At 39.6% G+C, this 19182-nt stretch overlaps 1 protein-coding gene across 1 annotated transcript in view; it reads left to right on the top strand.

The window, feature by feature from the left end:
* Positions 1-19182, top strand: part of BICD1 (bicaudal D homolog 1 (Drosophila)) — a gene marked incomplete at its 5' end in the record, with an annotated part of 81415 nt that overhangs the window by 35352 nt on the left and 26881 nt on the right. Inside the window, 3 exons of the mRNA XM_010190771.1 lie at positions 2156-2593; positions 7646-8740; positions 16280-16431. Of these exons, the coding sequence (XP_010189073.1) occupies positions 2156-2593; positions 7646-8740; positions 16280-16431 (1685 nt within the window). The remainder of the gene's footprint in view (positions 1-2155; positions 2594-7645; positions 8741-16279; positions 16432-19182) is intronic.

The following is a 19182-nucleotide window of genomic DNA, read 5'->3' as shown; positions in this document are numbered from 1 at the left end:
AAGACCCTGTTATGAACTGTCCTAGTTTCCTCCAGAAGAAAACCTGTTTTGAAGTGTTTATATTTGTCACAATAATTCATTCGTAATGTAACTGAATGGTAGCAGTCAGTGGAGAGAAAAAGCATTGCCATGTTTTGAATGGCTTTAAAAATCAGTCATTTTGCATCACATATCCATGTACTTGTGAGTCCTAAAATAGCTTTGATCAAAAGTAAAATTATAAGAGCATTTTTTACTTCAATTTACAAAACCATTATGTTACAAGTCTTAGTGCTAAACTATCACTGTCTGATTTGGGGATTTTTGTAGCTTTTGTAAGCAAGAATCCATGAGATGGTAATCATATAGATAATACAGACTGGTGGTTTTCATATGAATTTAAAGTTTTAAAAGGTTTCTTTTCCATGCCTTTAAGTTATAAACGTAGCTACTTGATGGGATTTAATAATTTTTCAGATAGACTTCTCTCTCCGGTCAGAAAAGATATCAAGTTCCTATATGTAGATTTCAAAATATCACAGATTTTCCTTTTCTATTTAACATTTCCCAATATGTCTTTGGAACTTTCTTATTGTTTGAAATGTTTCCATTCTCTGGGTTTGAAGATTGGTGCTTTGGTTAAGTTTGCCTTTCCAAAGGCTTATGAGTACAAGACTTTTGACAGGTTGACAAATATTCTACTGACATAGGAAAGGCTGGTATTTGTATTTGCACCAGAATATGATTTAAATATCTATAAATGTCAAATAAAAATGTTCTAAACAGTGCCATAAAATTGCAGATAATAATGCATGTTAATGCATTTGAATGAGAAAAGCTTCAACTAAACAAAAGCTTTTTTATGGAAATGTGGATATTCAATATTTCTTTTCCTCTTTCACCAAACTATTAAATTATTTCACTTGATACTGGGAATTTTTAGCATTTAGAAATGAAAAGGTGGATAAGTAACATGATTGGAATTAAATTAAAAATGAAAGTGTGATCATTTTTACTAGAAGAGTTGGTCTAGCCTGAACATGGACCTTTACAAACAAAGCTCTTCCTTTTCGCTGCTGTGGGATTTTCCATCATTGAAAAGGAAGACAAGGAGAGGCAGCAAGGGAAGGTGTTCTGCAATGGGGATAAGCTGTGCTATCCTAGGTATATCATATATGAGCAATTGGTTTCGAGCTAGATTGGGTTTTCCTAGGCTTTGCTTCTTGTTAGCTGCAATAGACCGAGTAAACATGGGAGCTGCCTTTTAAAGAAGAGAGAAGCAGTTTTTCCTCAGCTCACACTGCCCAGAAATACCTTGATAAAATACTGCACCTTGACGTGGAGTGGGGAGCTTACCCTCTAAGAAGGAATAAAACCAGTGAGTCCCTCCAAGCCTGGTGAGGCTGCCCCAGGTCACTGTGGGACATGCTTCGGGCAGCACTGTCAGAGCAACAAGTTGCCAAGCACTCCAGAATGGCACCCCTAACTAACACACAGTTCAAGGATAGCATGGCTGGATAAGCTGGTTACTACATTTGTCTGGTAGTTTAAAAATCTGTAACAGTTTGGGGCATCTTAGAGTTGAAACTGATTGTATGAATAGTTTGCTGTTTAATTTTTAAAATCAAATGCTTTTTGAATAATGGAGAGGCTTGTATGTCACAGAGAAGAGAGCTGAGGCTCTTCTACAGTTTTTATGCTAATATATCAGATACTTTAGAGTATCTGTACCTGATTGACTTTACATCTGCTAAGAATTTAGATAAGTCATCTTCAGAATACTTGCAATTAATAAATCAGACTGTATTAACCTGAGATGTATACATACAATTATATACGAACATTGCTTATGGCAATTCATAATAAATCTATGGTTACTAGGATATCTGCTACTAAACAGCCTTCTTTCCATGAAATACATTTTTTATTGTCATAAGTTGATCAGAAAAAGGTGATGTATTTCTTGCTTCTCACTTGCTGAAAAAGTGAGCAGTGGAGAATTTAACAGTGAGCTCCACTTGCATTTTCTGTGCAGCCAGTTCTTTGCAGCTGTGGGCAACGTCTGGTATTTCAAACTGTATTTTCTGTAACACCTACTTCAATAAGGCTGATAAATGGCAGGTTTTCATGACTCAAGTTTTAGTATTATGAATGTTCTTTGTCTTGTCTAATTCAGGTTGAATATGAAGGCTTAAAGCATGAGATTAAACGATTTGAGGAGGAGACAGTGTTGCTTAATAGTCAGCTAGAAGATGCCATCCGGCTGAAGGAGATTGCTGAGCATCAGCTGGAAGAAGCTCTGGAAACTTTAAAAAATGAAAGAGAGCAAAAGAACAATCTGAGGAAAGAACTCTCCCAGTATATCAACCTCAATGATAGTATGTATAATAACCATATTAATATATCAGTAGATGGATTGAAGTTTTCAGATGATGGGGGCGAGCCCAACAATGACGACAAAATGAACGGACACATCCACGGGCCTCTTGTGAAACTCAATGGTGACTACCGAACTCCCACGGGGAGGAAAGGAGAATCTCTGCACCCTGTCTCTGACCTCTTCAGTGAGCTCAACATATCAGAAATACAGAAACTGAAGCAGCAACTCATGCAGGTAGGAGCTGAATTTAATATCCTGAAGTGTTTAGACACATGTCCTGTGGCCCTGCTGCCAGCTTGTGCAGTGACCTTGATTTTCCCCAGTGACATTCTTGGCCACATATGTCCTGTTCTCAGACTTCTGCTTTAGTGTTCATATAGAATCACAGAATGCATGGGGTTGGAAGAGACCTTTAAAGGTCATCTGGTCCATCTCCCCTGCAGTGAGCAGGGACATTGTTACTAGATCAGGTTGGTCAGAGCCACATCATGTCTGACCTTGAATGTCTCCAGGGATGGGGCCTCCACCACCTCGCAGGGCAACCTGAAATACCCCTAGAAAAGAGAATGTCTGTGAAAGTCAGTGTGATTTGAGCAAACATTTAGCAGAAGAGGAGAAATGCACCTAGTTATTGTGGTTTTGGATGTCTAGATTATTTTTTCCTGATTTAATGGTGGGAGATGTCCTTGAGATTGCAAGTGGAATAAAGTACTCTTCAATATGACCAAAGCTATCTGGAAAAAGCCTCACTAAACTACACACAGATTTGGTTATGCTCCCTTGCAAGTCAGAGAGAGATTTTGCTGTTAAATTCAGTTTGAACAAGATTTGGCATACCATCAAGAGAGTACAAAAGGAGAGGAGCTCTCCTCTTAATAACCGTGTACTCGGAAAGTGTGTGGTGTGTGAGGTGTCACAGAGTGCCCTTGTCCATGCTGGCAGTCCCGGCGGATGCGCAGGCTGCAGGAGGTGCCTTGGGGACCATTCAGTGAGCATTTCTTCCCTCTTCATCCAAGCCCAGCCCAGGCAGAACCAGAATAGGAGCCTGGGATGCAAGCCAGATAAAAACTCAAGCTGCCAGCCCCAATGCTGACATCATCTTAGAAGGGGTACAGGGCCACATAGAGCAAGGGTCCCACTGCACAGGCTGGCAAGTGTCTTCTCTGCCACAAGAGTCTGAAAAGGTTTGGCACCATCAAGGAAACATTCAGCTTTTTCTATCTTCAGACTTTCAACAAGTGCCTCTGCTAAAGAGAGTAAATGTAAATCCTTTACTGCTTACTATGTGAAAGGCAATTGGGAAGTAAAGTAGAGCAAACCCGATTTTTAGTGCTTGCTGGAGAACAATAAATCCCTATGTGGTCCGTCCTATGTTTGCTGAAGGGTTAATTGGTCTATTTACTTCATTGCCAAATGCACCATGGGAAGTTTTAATCTGAGCTATGATGTGGCAAACACTGATGATGACATCTAGTGCTTTGCACAATTAACTTTGATGCAAGACATGCATAATTTAAGTGAGAAAGCTTGAAATTTGGAATTCCATTTCTGTGAAAAATTCTGTGTTAACATATAAAGTGTGTGTTTTGCATATATAAATATGCATGTGTATGCATGTATACATTTATGTATATAATGTATGCACATATATATTATATGCAGCTTTTGATTTAATTCAGAAATACAGTGTTAAAAATTAAAAAAACACTGCTTCAGAAGAAATGCTTTGAAATGTTCAGGTCTCAAAACACAGCATAAGCATTTCCAACCAAAATTTACAATGAAGTTTATGCAATATAAATTTCGAGTGAAAGCTGCTTGGAAATGAAAAAAACCAAGATTGTTTGGGTATGTTTTGTCTTCATTTTGTTAAACTAGATATGGAGCCTGGTGAATTGGCAAAAGATACTACAAGTGTTTTGATTATCTCTGACTTAAACATTACTTATTTATTTTATACTTTTTAAACAAAAAGTTGGCCTTCTGATGGTCACTAGCCACAAACTGTCCATCATAGGACCCTAGAAGGACCCTAGAAAAGAAGTATAACCATTTTTCATTCACAACAGCTTTGCTGGGCACCAGCACCCTCACGCAAATAGCCATGACCATTGCTCAGCATTCTAATGTTGTTAGAAGGTATGAAAAGAAAGACTAGACCCGGCTGAAAACCTGATTTCTTTAGATACTGAAAAGGCTTAGTGCAAAATGCTGAAGTGTACTATTTTTTAACATCATCATCCTCTCTGTTGAGTCTTATCAGCTCACCTTGGGTCACAGAAATTAAATGTGAAAAGTGAGGGGGGGAATAAATAACAACTGTAAAATTAGTTTCCATAATTGCAAACTATAGAGCAAATTGTGAAGGAAATATCAAAGTGAAATCTTTGAAGGGAAGGATGCATTGCAAAATAGGCAGTTACTTTTGAATTGCTTTTATTTTCATTTTAAGATGGTAAAGATTCCTTACTGCAGTAACTAATTTCAGTGTCAAAACAAAGACCCCACCAGCTGGACTGAAAAATAACTACAATTCCCAAAAGTCTGCTGTGAGTGTAAATAAGAGTGTGGTATTGTCTAGAGCAAGAAATATAATTACCATACTTGGAAACAGCAGAGTCATTATTATGTGGAAGATGTGCTCAGGGCTGAGTTGGAGCTTTGTTGGTTTGGGTTTTTTTTTCCTTTGGAAGTAGGAACTTTTATTTATAACTTTAAACAGAAGTGGATTAACTTAATCCATAATTACTTGACTAGAATGAGTAAAATTTAGTAGCTCTACATATTTCATTTTACCTGCTCTCCAAGTTTGTATATGGGTTTTAAAAGTTGCATAGAAAGGAAACAATACTTTATATCTGTAAGAAGTATTTGTTTCCAGAAGCCGTTTGTTCCACTTATCTCTGTTATAGTTTTCCTTCATGATAAAATACAACGGCTCTGATCAGTAATCTGACAGGATCAATTCTGTCAGGTTCACATAAGCGGACACTGAAACAGTACGCTGCTTTAACACCAAGTTGTTTTCTCAAAGGAAAGACTCTCTGGATGTAAGCTTTATATTTATTTTTACACTAGTGCAATCTGCAGTTAATTGCCTGCTTTGGCATGAACCCATGAACCTTAAAAAGCCAACTGCCTTTGGTGTGTAATGTATGGTCATTATTATCAGGTGAGACAGTCCTTTAGATTAACCAAACCTGAGATGTTTATGTAAGTGTGTAGCTCACCTTGCCAGCCTGAAAGAATAAATACCCTCATTATCTGATGAGGGCAATGCAATTAACACTCAAGTCTGCTATACCAGGTGGTAACAATGAGAGTTCAGCTGAAAGTTTCTGGGGGTAGCAGACCTGAGACATGCTGCTTGATGGAAAAAACAGAGGAAAGCTAGTGAAGGCTTGATCATGCAGGTGCCCCAGGACAGGTATGACTGAGAAATCTGTGGAGAGCTGTCACCTTTAAAGAAGTTGCCTTTGGCAAAGGGGAAGGTTGCCCTATTTTAGATTTTCTCAATGAGAGTGGGCTGGCACAGGGGTGAGCAGTAAGGGGGACCATTGGCAGACTGAGGCAGCAATGGGGGAACAACATCAAATGGAGAAAGACACTAATGTACTCAATGGTACTTGACTGTCCTCTTCTGCACAGACTATGTAGTGTCCAAAATGGAGCACCCTGTATGTAAGGAGACAAACTCTTCCCGGATCATAGTGATGAAGTTTGGCCCTGTATTTTGTATTTTAATTCTTAAGCCATCAATCACCTGTACACAAGAAAACTAGGCTGATTTTTTTTAGATGTTTTTAACATGGCTTCTACTTCTATTCTTACAGTTTTTGCCTACAGTTGATTGCAGGTTCTAATAGAGGCTATGTTTTGAAAGCTGTCTGTAAAACCAGGGGATCATCATATGTTTCAGTGCCTTAATACATCTGAGTAGCAGCCACTGCTCGAAAGTCTTGTTATGCATAAATGGGAGTCTGAAGCAGTGCTTGGAACATTCTGTGAGATGGCATTAATACACTCTCAGTCTCTAAAAGGCTTTACTTTTCCTTCTGTGAGATTCGTTGTGGCTGGTTTGACTCTCTTCCAAATGCTACCTGGAGGAATACTGATAGGGAAGGAGGGATTTTTAAAAGTTTTTTCAGAACTGAGAGCATTGAATTCTCTGAATTAGTAATTCAGCCACTCATAAAGGGAAGGTGGAGTGTTCTGTTTTCCCTTCATGTGTAAACACAGGGGTGAGATACTGCAGCCATGAGAGAGAAAGAGCTGTAAACCTGGAAGACTCAGGATCCCATTGCAAAAGCCATGAAAGCAAGAACAGGGAAAAGGCATAGGAAAAAAATGTTGAAGCATTACACTTAAAATTTGAAATGGGAATCTTTCAGGGGTGTTAGCATGAACAGCAAATCCCTGAGCAGATCAAACTTCGAGTTTTTCTTGTTCTCTTGCTCTAAGATGCTGTGCATTAAAACTTCTAGAGTCCTCCTCCATGACCTCTTCTGCTATTTAACATCCACATTCCTCTGTGGATATTCAGAAAGGAATTTACTAGGTCAGAACCAGTGGTTTGTTAGTTATACCACAAACCCCTCTTTTTCTGCCTTGTCCTTAAAAGGATGGATTTTGCTTATTGTTAAGTGCTGGGGATGAGGAGTCATGGGAGCTGCATATGCTTGGTCTCTTTATCTGTGTTACATTCCCACACAGCGGGTTATTTAATCTAATCTGTAGAAATGTACACAGCAATTTGTTTACTGTATTTGCATCTGGTAATCAAGCATTAATGAAATTTTCCAACAGTCCAAAGTTGTAAATAAACATTGTGAAGGATTGGTATAGCTATGCATGGAAAATGTAAATTCAGACTCCATTGAGAAATGTGTATGCACCAGTAGAACAACTTCTTGTTGATAGTGATGCAGTTCATGCCTATTAAAATTCGGGGAACATATTTTGTAATAAATCCCATACCATCACTCTAGCTGACTAGGTCCTTAGTGCTTCGGCATTAAGTAATTCTTCGGTGAGCAATGTGTAAAATCAAGACCTAGCGATATTGCAAATTGTAAAAAGGTGGGACTTCATTACCTTGTACAGGTTGTACATATTTCTCTGAGTTAACTGTGTGGTTTAGGGATATATGGCTAAAATCTCTTTGAAGCCCTAAAGTTGCATACATGGGCTGGGGGAATGGAAGAGATGAATGTGATTGCAGAGTTTGACGTTCAGCAGAAAAGCACAGGTAGGATGAGATCCCAGGTTTCTTACTTTGTGTTGCAGGTGGAGAGAGAGAAGGCCATTCTCCTGGCCAACCTGCAGGAGTCTCAGACGCAGCTGGAGCACACCAAGGGAGCCCTGACAGAGCAACATGAGCGAGTCCACAGGCTCACAGAGCACGTCAATGCCATGAGGGGGCTTCAGAGCAACAAGGAGCTGAAAGCTGAGCTTGACTGTGAGAAGGGCCGAGATCCCAGTGAGGAAGCACATGACTATGAAGTGGACATCAATGGCTTGGAGATCCTAGAATGTAAATACAAAGTAGCTGTTACTGAGGTAATAGACCTTAAAGCAGAAATCAAAGCCTTAAAGGAGAAATATAATAAATATGTGGAAAACTACACTGAAGAGAAGGCAAAGTATGAGAGCAGAATCCAGACATATGATGAACAGGTGACAAACCTGGAGAAGTCGACCAAGGAAAGCCAGGAAAAAATGGTCCACATGGAAAAGGAATTGCAAAGGATGACAAGCATAGCAAATGAAAACCATAATACCCTCAACACCGCCCAGGATGAGCTGGTGACGTTTAGCGAGGAGCTGGCTCAGCTATACCATCACGTCTGCCTGTGCAATAATGAGACACCAAACAGGGTCATGTTGGACTATTACAGGCAAAGCAGAGTCACCCGCAGTGGGAGCCTGAAAGGACCGGATGACCCTCGCGGTCTCCTTTCCCCACGGCTCTCCAGAAGAGGGGTGGCGTCACCCGTAGAAGCCAGGACCCCGACTGAACAGGTGACGAAAGAGGCCACAGAGCCTGGCAAGGAACAGAGCCCGACGAAAACACCTACCATTTCTCCTGTCATCACAGCCCCTCCTTCCTCCCCTGTCTCTGATACCAGTGACATCCGCAAAGAGCCGATGAACATCTACAACCTCAATGCCATAATAAGGGACCAAATCAAGCACTTGCAGAAGGCTGTTGATCGGTCGCTGCAGCTGTCACGTCAGCGTGCTGCAGCTCGGGAGCTGGCGCCCATGATCGATAAAGACAAGGAGGCCTTAATGGAAGAGATACTGAAACTGAAATCACTCCTGAGTACAAAGCGGGAGCAGATTGCAACCCTGAGAGCAGTGCTGAAAGCCAACAAGCAGGTAAGATGCTAATAAAGCATTGAGTTTGGAAGGTCTATTATTTATACAGGTCACTTGCAAGCTTTCCCTGGAGTATTTCAGATGCAGAGATTTTACTCACAGGTTATTTAGCCTCTCAGTCAATCATGGTGAGGGCAGACCTTGCTTCCCTCCCTCCCCGCCTCCTCATTAATCTTTTTAGCTCTGCTTTTCTCAGCACCCACCATTCACCAAGGGCACAGGCAGAAGAGCCTTTCCTGTGGAGCGAGAGCAAAACAGAGGGGCAGGAAGGGATCAGCTACCCCCCAGCCTGATGCACAGGCACGTTGCTGTTATTGTAGCGAAACAAAAAGATTTCTGTAATTGGAAGACAAAACAGAGCATGCGTGGAGAGGCTCTCAGGGGTGTGCAGACCCCTGCCAGGACAGATACCCCTGGAGTGATGGGGGAGGCAAGCATAGGGTAGACCAGCTGGGCCAGCACCTCAGCAGCTGCAGGTATCCCCGCTGGTGGAGTTTAGTGGAGCAGGTGGTCCAAGCAACCCATTGCATAGTTCTGGGCTCTCAGTAATGCTCCACAGGCTGCAAAACCTGAATGTTCTCCAGCAAATTTAAGGGGAATAAAAATAAATGCCACAACAGTGAAAGCATGCGCCGGGAAGAGAATGGCAAGTGTAAGAGCATGACCCGTGGCTTTGGACTATACAGAAGCTGGACATTTATTTGATAAGACAGTAGGTGAGATGCTGAGTTATTTTCATTACAAGTGGTTGGAATTTTTTAAAATTATTTTTCTCTTCAGTCAGAAATAATTTCTCCTACCATTGTAACATTTTTAATCCTTTAAAAATAAAATTAGGGTTTTGGTTATTTTAAGAAAAGGGGCAACATCACTATATCATAAAACTTACTGAAACAGTAACTGCAATTTTTTATTTTGAGATTTGTTATAGTTATATTTTAAGAGAAAAAAATTCAAATTATTCTTTTGAAAACTTTCATAGCTTAAAAAGAAATCATCAACCCACTTTATTTTTGATGTTGCACCAATTCATATACACTAAGAATTATGGTATTTTATATCAAATGCCAAAAGAGGAGCACGTAACGATCTGTTTTTGAAGAGGACAGTAATTTTGTTTTGTTTTGGTTTGGTTTTTGCACAGTATGTCCTCCTAAGCCCTTTGTATCCATTAGACTCCAGGTCTGCAGACATTTTAGAAAGTTATATTTAGGCATTCAAATAGTTTTATTTACTTCAGAATGAAGCCTGAATGCAAGAGGCTGCAGCATTGGACTCATTGTTCCAGATTGCCTGGGATAGTTCTCATCTAAAACCAGTGCAGTGATCAGCACATGGGGGCATGAATTTTGCTTAACAGCTTAAGATACTACTAGCTGATGACAGTGATAAGAATTCAGTGTTAAAATTCCCAATAGTCAAGTAGTTTGAAGTTACAGTTTCAAGTTTAATTGATTGTTGGATCTGTAACTGTGTTTCTAGGGTACTGGGGATTTTTAAATTGCAGCAATATTTCAATATACATTTAGTCTTTTATAGCATTCCCCCCTCCTCCAATACAACACATGTTAAATACTAATTCAAGTAATGAAATACCATCTCTAGCTAAGCAGTAATAGCTCTGAGCAATTATATGTGGATTTCTCACATAATTAAAATGTAATTAAGATGTAATTGAGGTATATGGGTTTAGATTCCAAATTAAATATTTTTTCCATTAGTGTAGAGCTATCATTTATTTTGTGGTACTACCAGATAATCTAGCTCAGTCTTGCTCTTTTATTGCTGTCAGAAATAAAGCATCATCCTAAAGCATGCTCACTGAAATCACAGAATGTACTGGGTTGGAAGGGACCTTTAAAGGTCATCTAGTCCAACCCCAGTGCAGTGAGCAGGGACATCTTTAGCTAGATCAGGTTGCTAGATTTGCTGAGTAAGGAGGTGCTACTAATTAAACTTTTATTTATTGGATAGCAGCATAGCTATTGGGAACTGTACAACTGGGTATAGAATCTTGCAATACTGTTCATGCAAATCTAATATTAACACCATCAAACTTCCAAGTTAAAAGACATAATACTATAAAATATAGGAGAAATTTAAAGTTACTAGGAGGGTGGGGATGAAATTTTATTATGTGCTAGCAGTACAGCCAGCCTCAAGTGATGGATGTATCCCAGGACCCAAAGCACAACTCACGTTCAGAAAAAAAGAGTGAAAGAGTGACGATGCCTCCCCTTGAGTTCTTCCCCTTCAAAATAATGAGTTTTTAAGCAGCAATAGGCTGGGGGTATTTTTCCTTTGCATGTTTCATTTTAGATGAGCCTACAAAGGACATATGGTTCAATTTTTAACATTTGATCCAGAACCACAAGAACTAGAATTTTTATTTTTTTTTAAAACCCTTCATCAAAGCCCTAATGAAGCTGACGTTAATATGAAATTATATATTTTCATCCCTTCCATCGTACAGCAAGACATTGCTGGTGCCCGAGGTAGCAGAGGAGAGCTGCAGCAGGCTGCTCTGAGGGGTGAAGCTGGCAGGCAGTTGGATGCCCTGGCCCATCCCCAGCCTTCAATGGGGCCATATCATGGCTCATTGGGCTTTGGAGAAATGCAGTCACAAAAAACCTGTATTGTTAGCACTCCGAACAAAGAAGTTTTAGGTAAAGCTTTTTTGATTTAAATAATATTGGAAAGCAAGACAAGCACGCTCAAATGCAGTGTAAAAATGGCAGGACCTGGCCTTCCTAGAAAAATCTCGCCATTCAGATCCAGGGGGTAAGACCAGCAGCAGACCCCTAACTCTGGTATTCTGGGCTGTACTGGAGTAGTGAAATCACACCCTTAACCAGGGGAACACGGGTGCTATCTAGTGACCACCAGAAGCATTGCAATATCAGATTAAAACCAGAATTGCAGAGTTTTCCTGCCAGTACGCTTGGTCGCAGTGTAATAGTTGTTGACATACTGTTAGCTGTGCAGGGGCGAATGGTTCATCAGAAGAGAAAAAAGAGTAAATGGAGTTTCTGAATTGTTCCCAGTTGCCTTCACAGCGACTGCAGGACAGCCCTGGAGGAAGGAGGCTCTGCTTCCCTCTCCTTCTGCTACAGCAGGCCTGGTGCTCCAGCTGTGCAGCTGCACCTTTTAAATCTTTAGCAGCATACCATAAATTTCTGCTTGAACCTGACAAGCTGTGCCTAGCTGAAAGCATTTGGCAATATTTGTTGATATTCTTTTTATTCTAGCTGTACTTTTGTTAGTAATATTTTCAAATAAGCATTTTGTTGTTAGGCTGGGCTGGAAACAGAATACACAGAACTTTGTAATGCAAAAAAGAGAGCAAGATTTGCTCTAAGAAGCTGCAATCCTAAGCCCAGGAAAATAGATTATTAAATTAATTGCTTATGATAGCAAAGCACATATATCTTGCTAGTTTGTTTGCCTACCTTGCCTTGATTTATGTATCCATTTATTCATAGCCATAATTACTGTGTCAGCACCAGGTTTGTGGAGCAAACCCAAGTAGCATTAACAAGTAGCATAAATTGTAAAGTAATATCAAATTAATGATACAATAACTTTTAGGACCAGTTCAATAATGGTTTTGATTTTGATTTCTAATAACATTCAGAAAGTAAAGCTGCTTATGAGGGAAATTTAATATCCTGAAGTTCTGACTGAAAAATGATTGGTTGTTCTCATAGGTAAATGGTTCAATGGGAAGGAGCTGAGTCAGCAAGACCTTCACATCCGCATTGGCAGTAACTATGATGTCTCCAGTTCCCCTAACTGAGATACCCATAAAAGTCCTTTTGAAAAAAACAACCTGATAACCCTGGACATACTGTATCTTATCTATAAAAAAATGCCCTGATGTTATATAGACAGAATACAGTAGAATTTCTGCTAGGAAAGTGAGGCTGGGTGGAAAGATCCAATGCTACCTATGATTTCTGCACTAAAATAACAGCTTACTGTTCTGCTTTCCTGTGTGAAAAATAAAGTACTTTCCACTGTAGGCATCTTTGATATTCTTTCAGCAACAATCTTTTGACTTGGTTTGCTTTTCGCACTGCTACTGTAAAGTAAATGGGATGCAAAGTCATCTTAGAGTGTGAATATATAGAGAAAATGAGATTTGTTCATGAATTTCAGGATTAAGGTGGCAACCTTTAGGCAGCTGGATTTGGGCAAACATCTCTTTGGTAAAGATAAGGAGGGGAGATGAAAAGGATGTTGTGGGTCCTGGGCTTGAGTGTGTGCTTACCTCGGCCTGTGCAGCTTCGTGGCTGCATTTTGGGGACAGGATGGGCTGAGCTCTGCGTGCCCCAGCTCTCTCTTACTGGATTGTGTTTCACACCCTGCAGGAGTCCAGGTGTTGGAGCTCTCTGCTCTCTCCAAGCCTTGCTGTCAGCTCCAGGTGATGTCCTCTGCACAGCAAATGCTATGTGACCCATTAATCCCATGTCTCCAGGCAATTTGCTGAGTGGCTAGGTTTGCCCAATTCCTTGGCATGACTGGTCTGGTTTGGTTTGGTTTTTTTTTTGTGTTCCTCATTTTCATGTGTGTTGATCAGAGGTTGCATTTTCATGTGGAGCAAAGGTCTGTAGTTACTATGACATGATTTTGTAGTTAGCCACAGCTTAAAACCAAATGCTTCCAAAAGCTGTTGAAAACAAAGCCAGATCCTGGGCATCAGTAGGTACAATTTTGGAGACTGTCTGAGAGGGGAAACAAATAGAAATAATTTAGACTGGAGCTGGTGCTGGAGTAAGAGTAACATGGAGTTATGGCTTAAGTTAATTTTGTCTCTGTTACTCTTGGCAGAGTCTGACAGTACAGCTGAGGTGACCAGACACATAGGTGCCAATATAGATTGACTTAGCTGCATTGTAAAATAGTGTCCTCAGAGCTGAGGAGTCTGACAGCAATCGGTTTCAGTCAGCATCCAAGTCCCAAACCGATGAGCTGTGGGTAACCTGAGCAGCTGCATCATCCGGTGCCCACTGGCTCTTACAAGAACCTCTTGAGCATGCTGTGCTTCATGCTATAGCGATGCACTGTTGCCCTCCTGGCCCTGGCTGCAGGTTTCCAACAGAAGCTTGCCCATCTTGCTTCCCCCTTCTTTATCTTGCCTATTAAAAATGCATTTTTGTTAGTTTTAATTGCTTCTTTAGTAGAGCACCTGTGTGTATTCATTCATTCACTTAGGAGACTTTCAGGAGGGAGACCTTGGACAGCCTGCAAAGGGGTCTGTTCAAAAGCTTGTCTGGTGCATGGAGAGCCACCAGTCGCTTCCAACAGGTTGTGCAATTTATACTTTGTCTTCTGTATGTTGTTTTATGGAAAACTCTAATGGAAACAACAAAAAAGATTGAAGATTTGATACAGTCCTTCCTCCATTACCTTTATTCTCCAAGAAAATTCTATTTCTAAGTTAATTTTCATCCCATAGTGTTACATGTCCATTTAACTTACCCTGACATCCAGACTACAATGTAGGGATCACATTGAACAGTCTGATCATTTTGCATGGTTTCAGTGATTTATAAATTATTTGATTTACATGGAATATGTAATGCCACGGCTGAAACAATTTAACAATTTTGTTTTAAAAGTCTAGCATTAGGTGGCACATACCTTTAATTAATTTTCCTTCCCTAAAAAAGGAAAATCTTTACCTGAATTCTGTATTTGAAGATAAGGTATGATACATTTAGGGACATGGGGCTGTATTTCTCTTACAAAGCAAAGACATCTGAGTTTCTGCCTTCAGGGCAAAGCAGAACTCATTTTGAGCCATAGAGTCTACCTGTGCTCTCATAAACCACTTCTGCCTCATTAGTGACCTGAAAATTCTTAAATAAATCTGATTTAATCATGTCTGTTAAATAGGAATTTGTCCTCTGATGCACTATTTTCTAGACTTCCCTTCAAAAAAGTAGTTTTAATAAACATAGTTAATCCTTCTTCTTCACATTAATTTACGAGCGTAGATTTTTGCTCATGACTGAAACCAGATAGAAAGCTGATGATTTTTGCTTTATCCTGCCAAAGTGTAGGATGGTGTCTAACATCCTATGTTATACCAAATCATAGTCAGCAAGGTTGAGAAAAGCTGCATTTATTTGAATATATCCCTAAGTGGTTGATTTTTTTTTTATGCGTATTGCTGATGATTTCAAATTTGGCATGGAAAAACCCATCAATTTGAAATGACAGGTAATTACTAATGATTTTTGAAAATCTCTTCTCTTGTAAACTAGTGTGAAAGTAGAGAAAACATTATTAGTGAGTGCACAATTAGAAAAAAAAGTTGAATTATTTTGATTCTGCCATTTCTAATTGTGCTATTTCCCCAGACACAAATGAAGAGAGTTCTGTTTCAGTAGGAGTCGCAAATATGTCCTTTTGTTAAGAAATATTTTAGTAGGAAACATATTGAGTTTCAGAAAACTGAGTTTAAAATAGGTTTCCAACTGTTCGGCCATTACCATCTTTTGTCATGTCCCCTAGTGTTCTTCTACACTTCTCTCCCCTGGTGATGGCTCTAGAACCCACAAGATCAACAGAAGAAATCGACTCTCTGTATGAAGTACTGCGAATTGTTATGTGATAAATGAAGCGAAAAAACAACCAAAGCTCCCTCTGAGTAAATGTTAAAGGAAACACTTATTTTTTTCTTAATCTCATTCATTGACAATAATTTTAAATGTCTCATAGCAGCAGTAGGTATAAAGCCTCTGTAAAACTATGTATTTTGAATAACTTCAAAATGATACTAAACTTTATAGGTAAAATAGAAGGTTCAACTTTTGCAAAAGTAAGACAAATGTGACTATTAAAAGCAGTAGGACAGTAAATTAACGGAATTTAATGGATTAAACTGAAAGAAGAAAGGAAGGAGCAGAAAAAATGAAGGAAGAGGATGACTACAAAGCCTTGCTTTTCTATTGAGTGAAAAATTGTAATTTACATTTTTTTTTGTTCTTTTTTTGGTAGTGGTTAAAGCTGCCAAAATCATGCTTGTTTGCATGATAGTAGGCATGGCCAGTGCTCAGACATAAAAGGAAGCTGTCACGTCCTGGCAGTCACCTGGCCCAAGGAAACCCTCAGCTGGCAGGAAGCATGAGACAAAACCCTGAGTCTCATGTGCTGTGCATCCTGTTTGCAGTGTGGTCATGGAACACATCTGGTTGTTTATTTCAGTTCAAACGACATGGTAGCAGGTCCTTAAGCTGTAGTAACTTACTTACTTGCCTGAGTCCTCAATGTGCAGCTGCACAGTTTTGCAGAGGCATTTACGGTGTCGGGTTGTTGCCGGTGCATTGAAATTGGCTTTGTCCTTTCTACTTTTCCTGGTTTCATGGAGTACACCTTAAAAGAAGACGTTAGAGGTTGCAGTGCAATGAATCTTGTGCCCCACTTCTTTTGCCGTGTGAACGAAGAAGGAAATCAAAAGTAAAATCAAACATGGCATCTTATCTGTTATCAGATATCTGTCTCATAAGCATATATCCTTGTTTGTGTTTTCAGACAGCTGAAGTGGCACTAGCCAATTTGAAGAATAAATACGAAAATGAAAAAGCAATGGTGACTGAAACCATGACCAAACTACGGAATGAATTAAAGGCTTTGAAGGAAGATGCAGCAACCTTCTCATCCTTGAGAGCAATGTTTGCAACCAGGTAAGGGAAACGGTTTCACTGCCTGGCTCAGCACTGTGTAACTAAATACGCGTGTGCTAAGTGAGAACAGACTTAGCTGTCAGTGTTGGGTGCTTAGCAGAAGAGACAGAAATTGTTTTCTGCAAGATTAGGGGTTTGCTGGATGAAGGTGAATGAGTCTTAGAGTGCACACCGTGCAAAACCTGCAAGCTTTCAAGTGCTACTGAGATGCGTGTCTTGGAAAATAAAGCTGGAGAATAACAATGTCAATACAACCTTGAGTAAAGTGTTATAAATGCCAATATCAACCTCAAGTATATTTGCATTTATAGGGCTTTTTAAAGTGGAAATCAAATAGTAGATTTATGTGGCTGATTTTCACATTCAGAAGTATGCAGTGATTCTGTCATGTAAAGCTGTTGTATGGTTAATGATGATCTTCAGAATCCCGTGTTTTCATTACTGTGAGATTTATTACTTACCACTAGTGAAATCTATTTCATCAATGAGCCTATGCTGTAATCCAGCACCAATAATTGTGAGGCCACTGCAATTTCCCACTCCAGCATGAATTCTTATTTTCTCTCGCTGTGATACTCAATTTATTATCTTCTCCTTCACAGGATAAAAGTTTCACTTATCTTCTGTAACATAGTTCTTCCTGGCAGGACAGTAATTAATCATCTCTCATCTTTCTTTCTCCCATACCTTCTTCAGAAGAGCTTTTGGGATTAGCTGCTTTTTAAAAGGTTACCTAAAAATATTTTTTAAAGATCCAATGCTTCCATAAATAAATTCTTAATTGCCAAATACACAAGGAAATTTGTATCCTCAGGAATTATTCTGTTATATCAAGGCTTTTTTTCCCCGTATGGTCAAACACAATGTGGATTTCTTGCTTGTGCTTTAGTCTATAAGTGGTAAGATTTCTTGATGCCTCATGCCAACATCTCTCCATTGCTCCCTGCACTTTATAGGTGCCATCTCACCTCTTCCAGCCTTCTAAGGTCCTTGTTGCTCAGTGCCAGTGGCAGTGGCAGCTGGGAGAAGTGAGAAGGAAGGAGAAGGGACACTTACATGCCATGACATTGGTGCTCTGTATGAATTCATCACAGGTTCATCATCAGAAGAGTACGTGTAGTGCCGTAATGGAAATGAAAAATGAACTCAGCAGGTGGTGTGAACCAAGGTAGCTCCATTGATTTCATTGGCATCTAAAGATTTTCTTCAAAAAAGCAAAGTTGTGTGTGTGTTTTAGAAATGCGTGTGTCCATCCCGTATTTGCAAGTTCATTACTCTAGGACATACACAAACGTACTAACTCTATAAGGCTACCTAGAAGGCTACTAACTCCAGAGGAAAGGAGTGGCATCGTAAGCATAAAGCAAACGGGGGGTCTTGCATGGTGCATAAATCATCAACCTAACCTATGAGGCAGAACAAGTTTGCAAAGATTTGCAAGTTGTTACTTAAAGAGAACGTTAGGTTACTGGCGTACTGAATGACCTTTACCCTATTTGGGCATTCTGAGTGCACATTTCTGTTGGGTTTAAGGCATATCCTAAAGCTGGTGGGAGACAACAGCATCTTTTCTGTGAGAATTAGGCTTAAAGGGTGACATTTATATAGATGCCTTTTCTAGATGTTTTGTGTGTAGGATGCAATGAAGCTTCTGTTTCTCTTCTATGAACTATAAAGGGAATAGTGACTGGGTGACTGGCCAAGCTACGGATTTCTACTATGTAAATATCTAATGTTAGTAGAGATAAACACCACCAAAAGCATCTACTGTTGCTGGTAAACTCCTTGCAGTACTGCTTAAACACCCACTGCGTGGCCTGTGGAACTTATCCCTGCTCTTGGGGTTGTAAGTTTTGCCCAGTATTTTCTGAGCACAGTTATAAAAAAATCATTCACTGCAAGGTCTTGCACATCAGTGTGCTCCTATAGATTTTTCTGATGTAAAATATTCCTTTTTCTTCCTTACCCTGAAATCTAATGGCCTTTATAATTAAATCAATCTTCCTAAATGTAGAAATCATTGACTCATTCTGTCTACTCCATTTGGAACAGCACTTGTTTTAATGATAGAGAGCTGATATACTATAGATGTCTGTTCAAGAAGAGAAATGTGTTTGAAAATATAAGACTGTAAGATTCTCCATGCAGTAACAATTGATGCAATAGAAACCTTCAGCATAAAGAAACAATTGTTTAGTCTTCTGTTGAATGAAACAGTGGTTTCCGTGGTTATCCTGCATCACATGGTACTTACACCTGAATTTGTACTGTGGGGAGAACACCTCTTTGATAGTATATTATAGATCTGAAAATGATTTCATATACTGCTTGGTAGAGCAATATCTTTTCTCTTTCATAAACCATCATTTGGTCCCCAAATGAACGTTCATTCTGGTGCTGAACTGTATGGTGTCTTCCTGAAATGCACTGGATAAAGGTCATATCACGTTATGAGGAGACACCTCTTTGATAGTATATTATAGATCTGAAAATGATTTCATATACTGCTTGGTAGAGCAATATCTTTTCTCTTTCATAAACCATCATTTGGTCCCCAAATGAACGTTCATTCTGGTGCTGAACTGTATGGTGTCTTCCTGAAATGCACTGGATAAAGGTCATATCACGTTATGAGGAGAGCACAGCACACCTATTTCTGGTCTGAACAGCAAAAATGACACTTTTCTCCAAAGCTCCCCTATGCAGAAAGCAGGAGCCATCCTTTTTCAGTGATTACCCCGGCACTTGCGT

The sequence above is a fragment of the Mesitornis unicolor genome, unplaced genomic scaffold, assembly GCF_000695765.1.
Source record: "Mesitornis unicolor isolate BGI_N332 unplaced genomic scaffold, ASM69576v1 scaffold2528, whole genome shotgun sequence".
NCBI lineage: Eukaryota > Metazoa > Chordata > Aves > Mesitornithiformes > Mesitornithidae > Mesitornis > Mesitornis unicolor.
The sequence above is the reverse complement of the archived record's forward strand: the minus strand, read 5'-3'. Positions and strand labels throughout refer to the sequence as shown.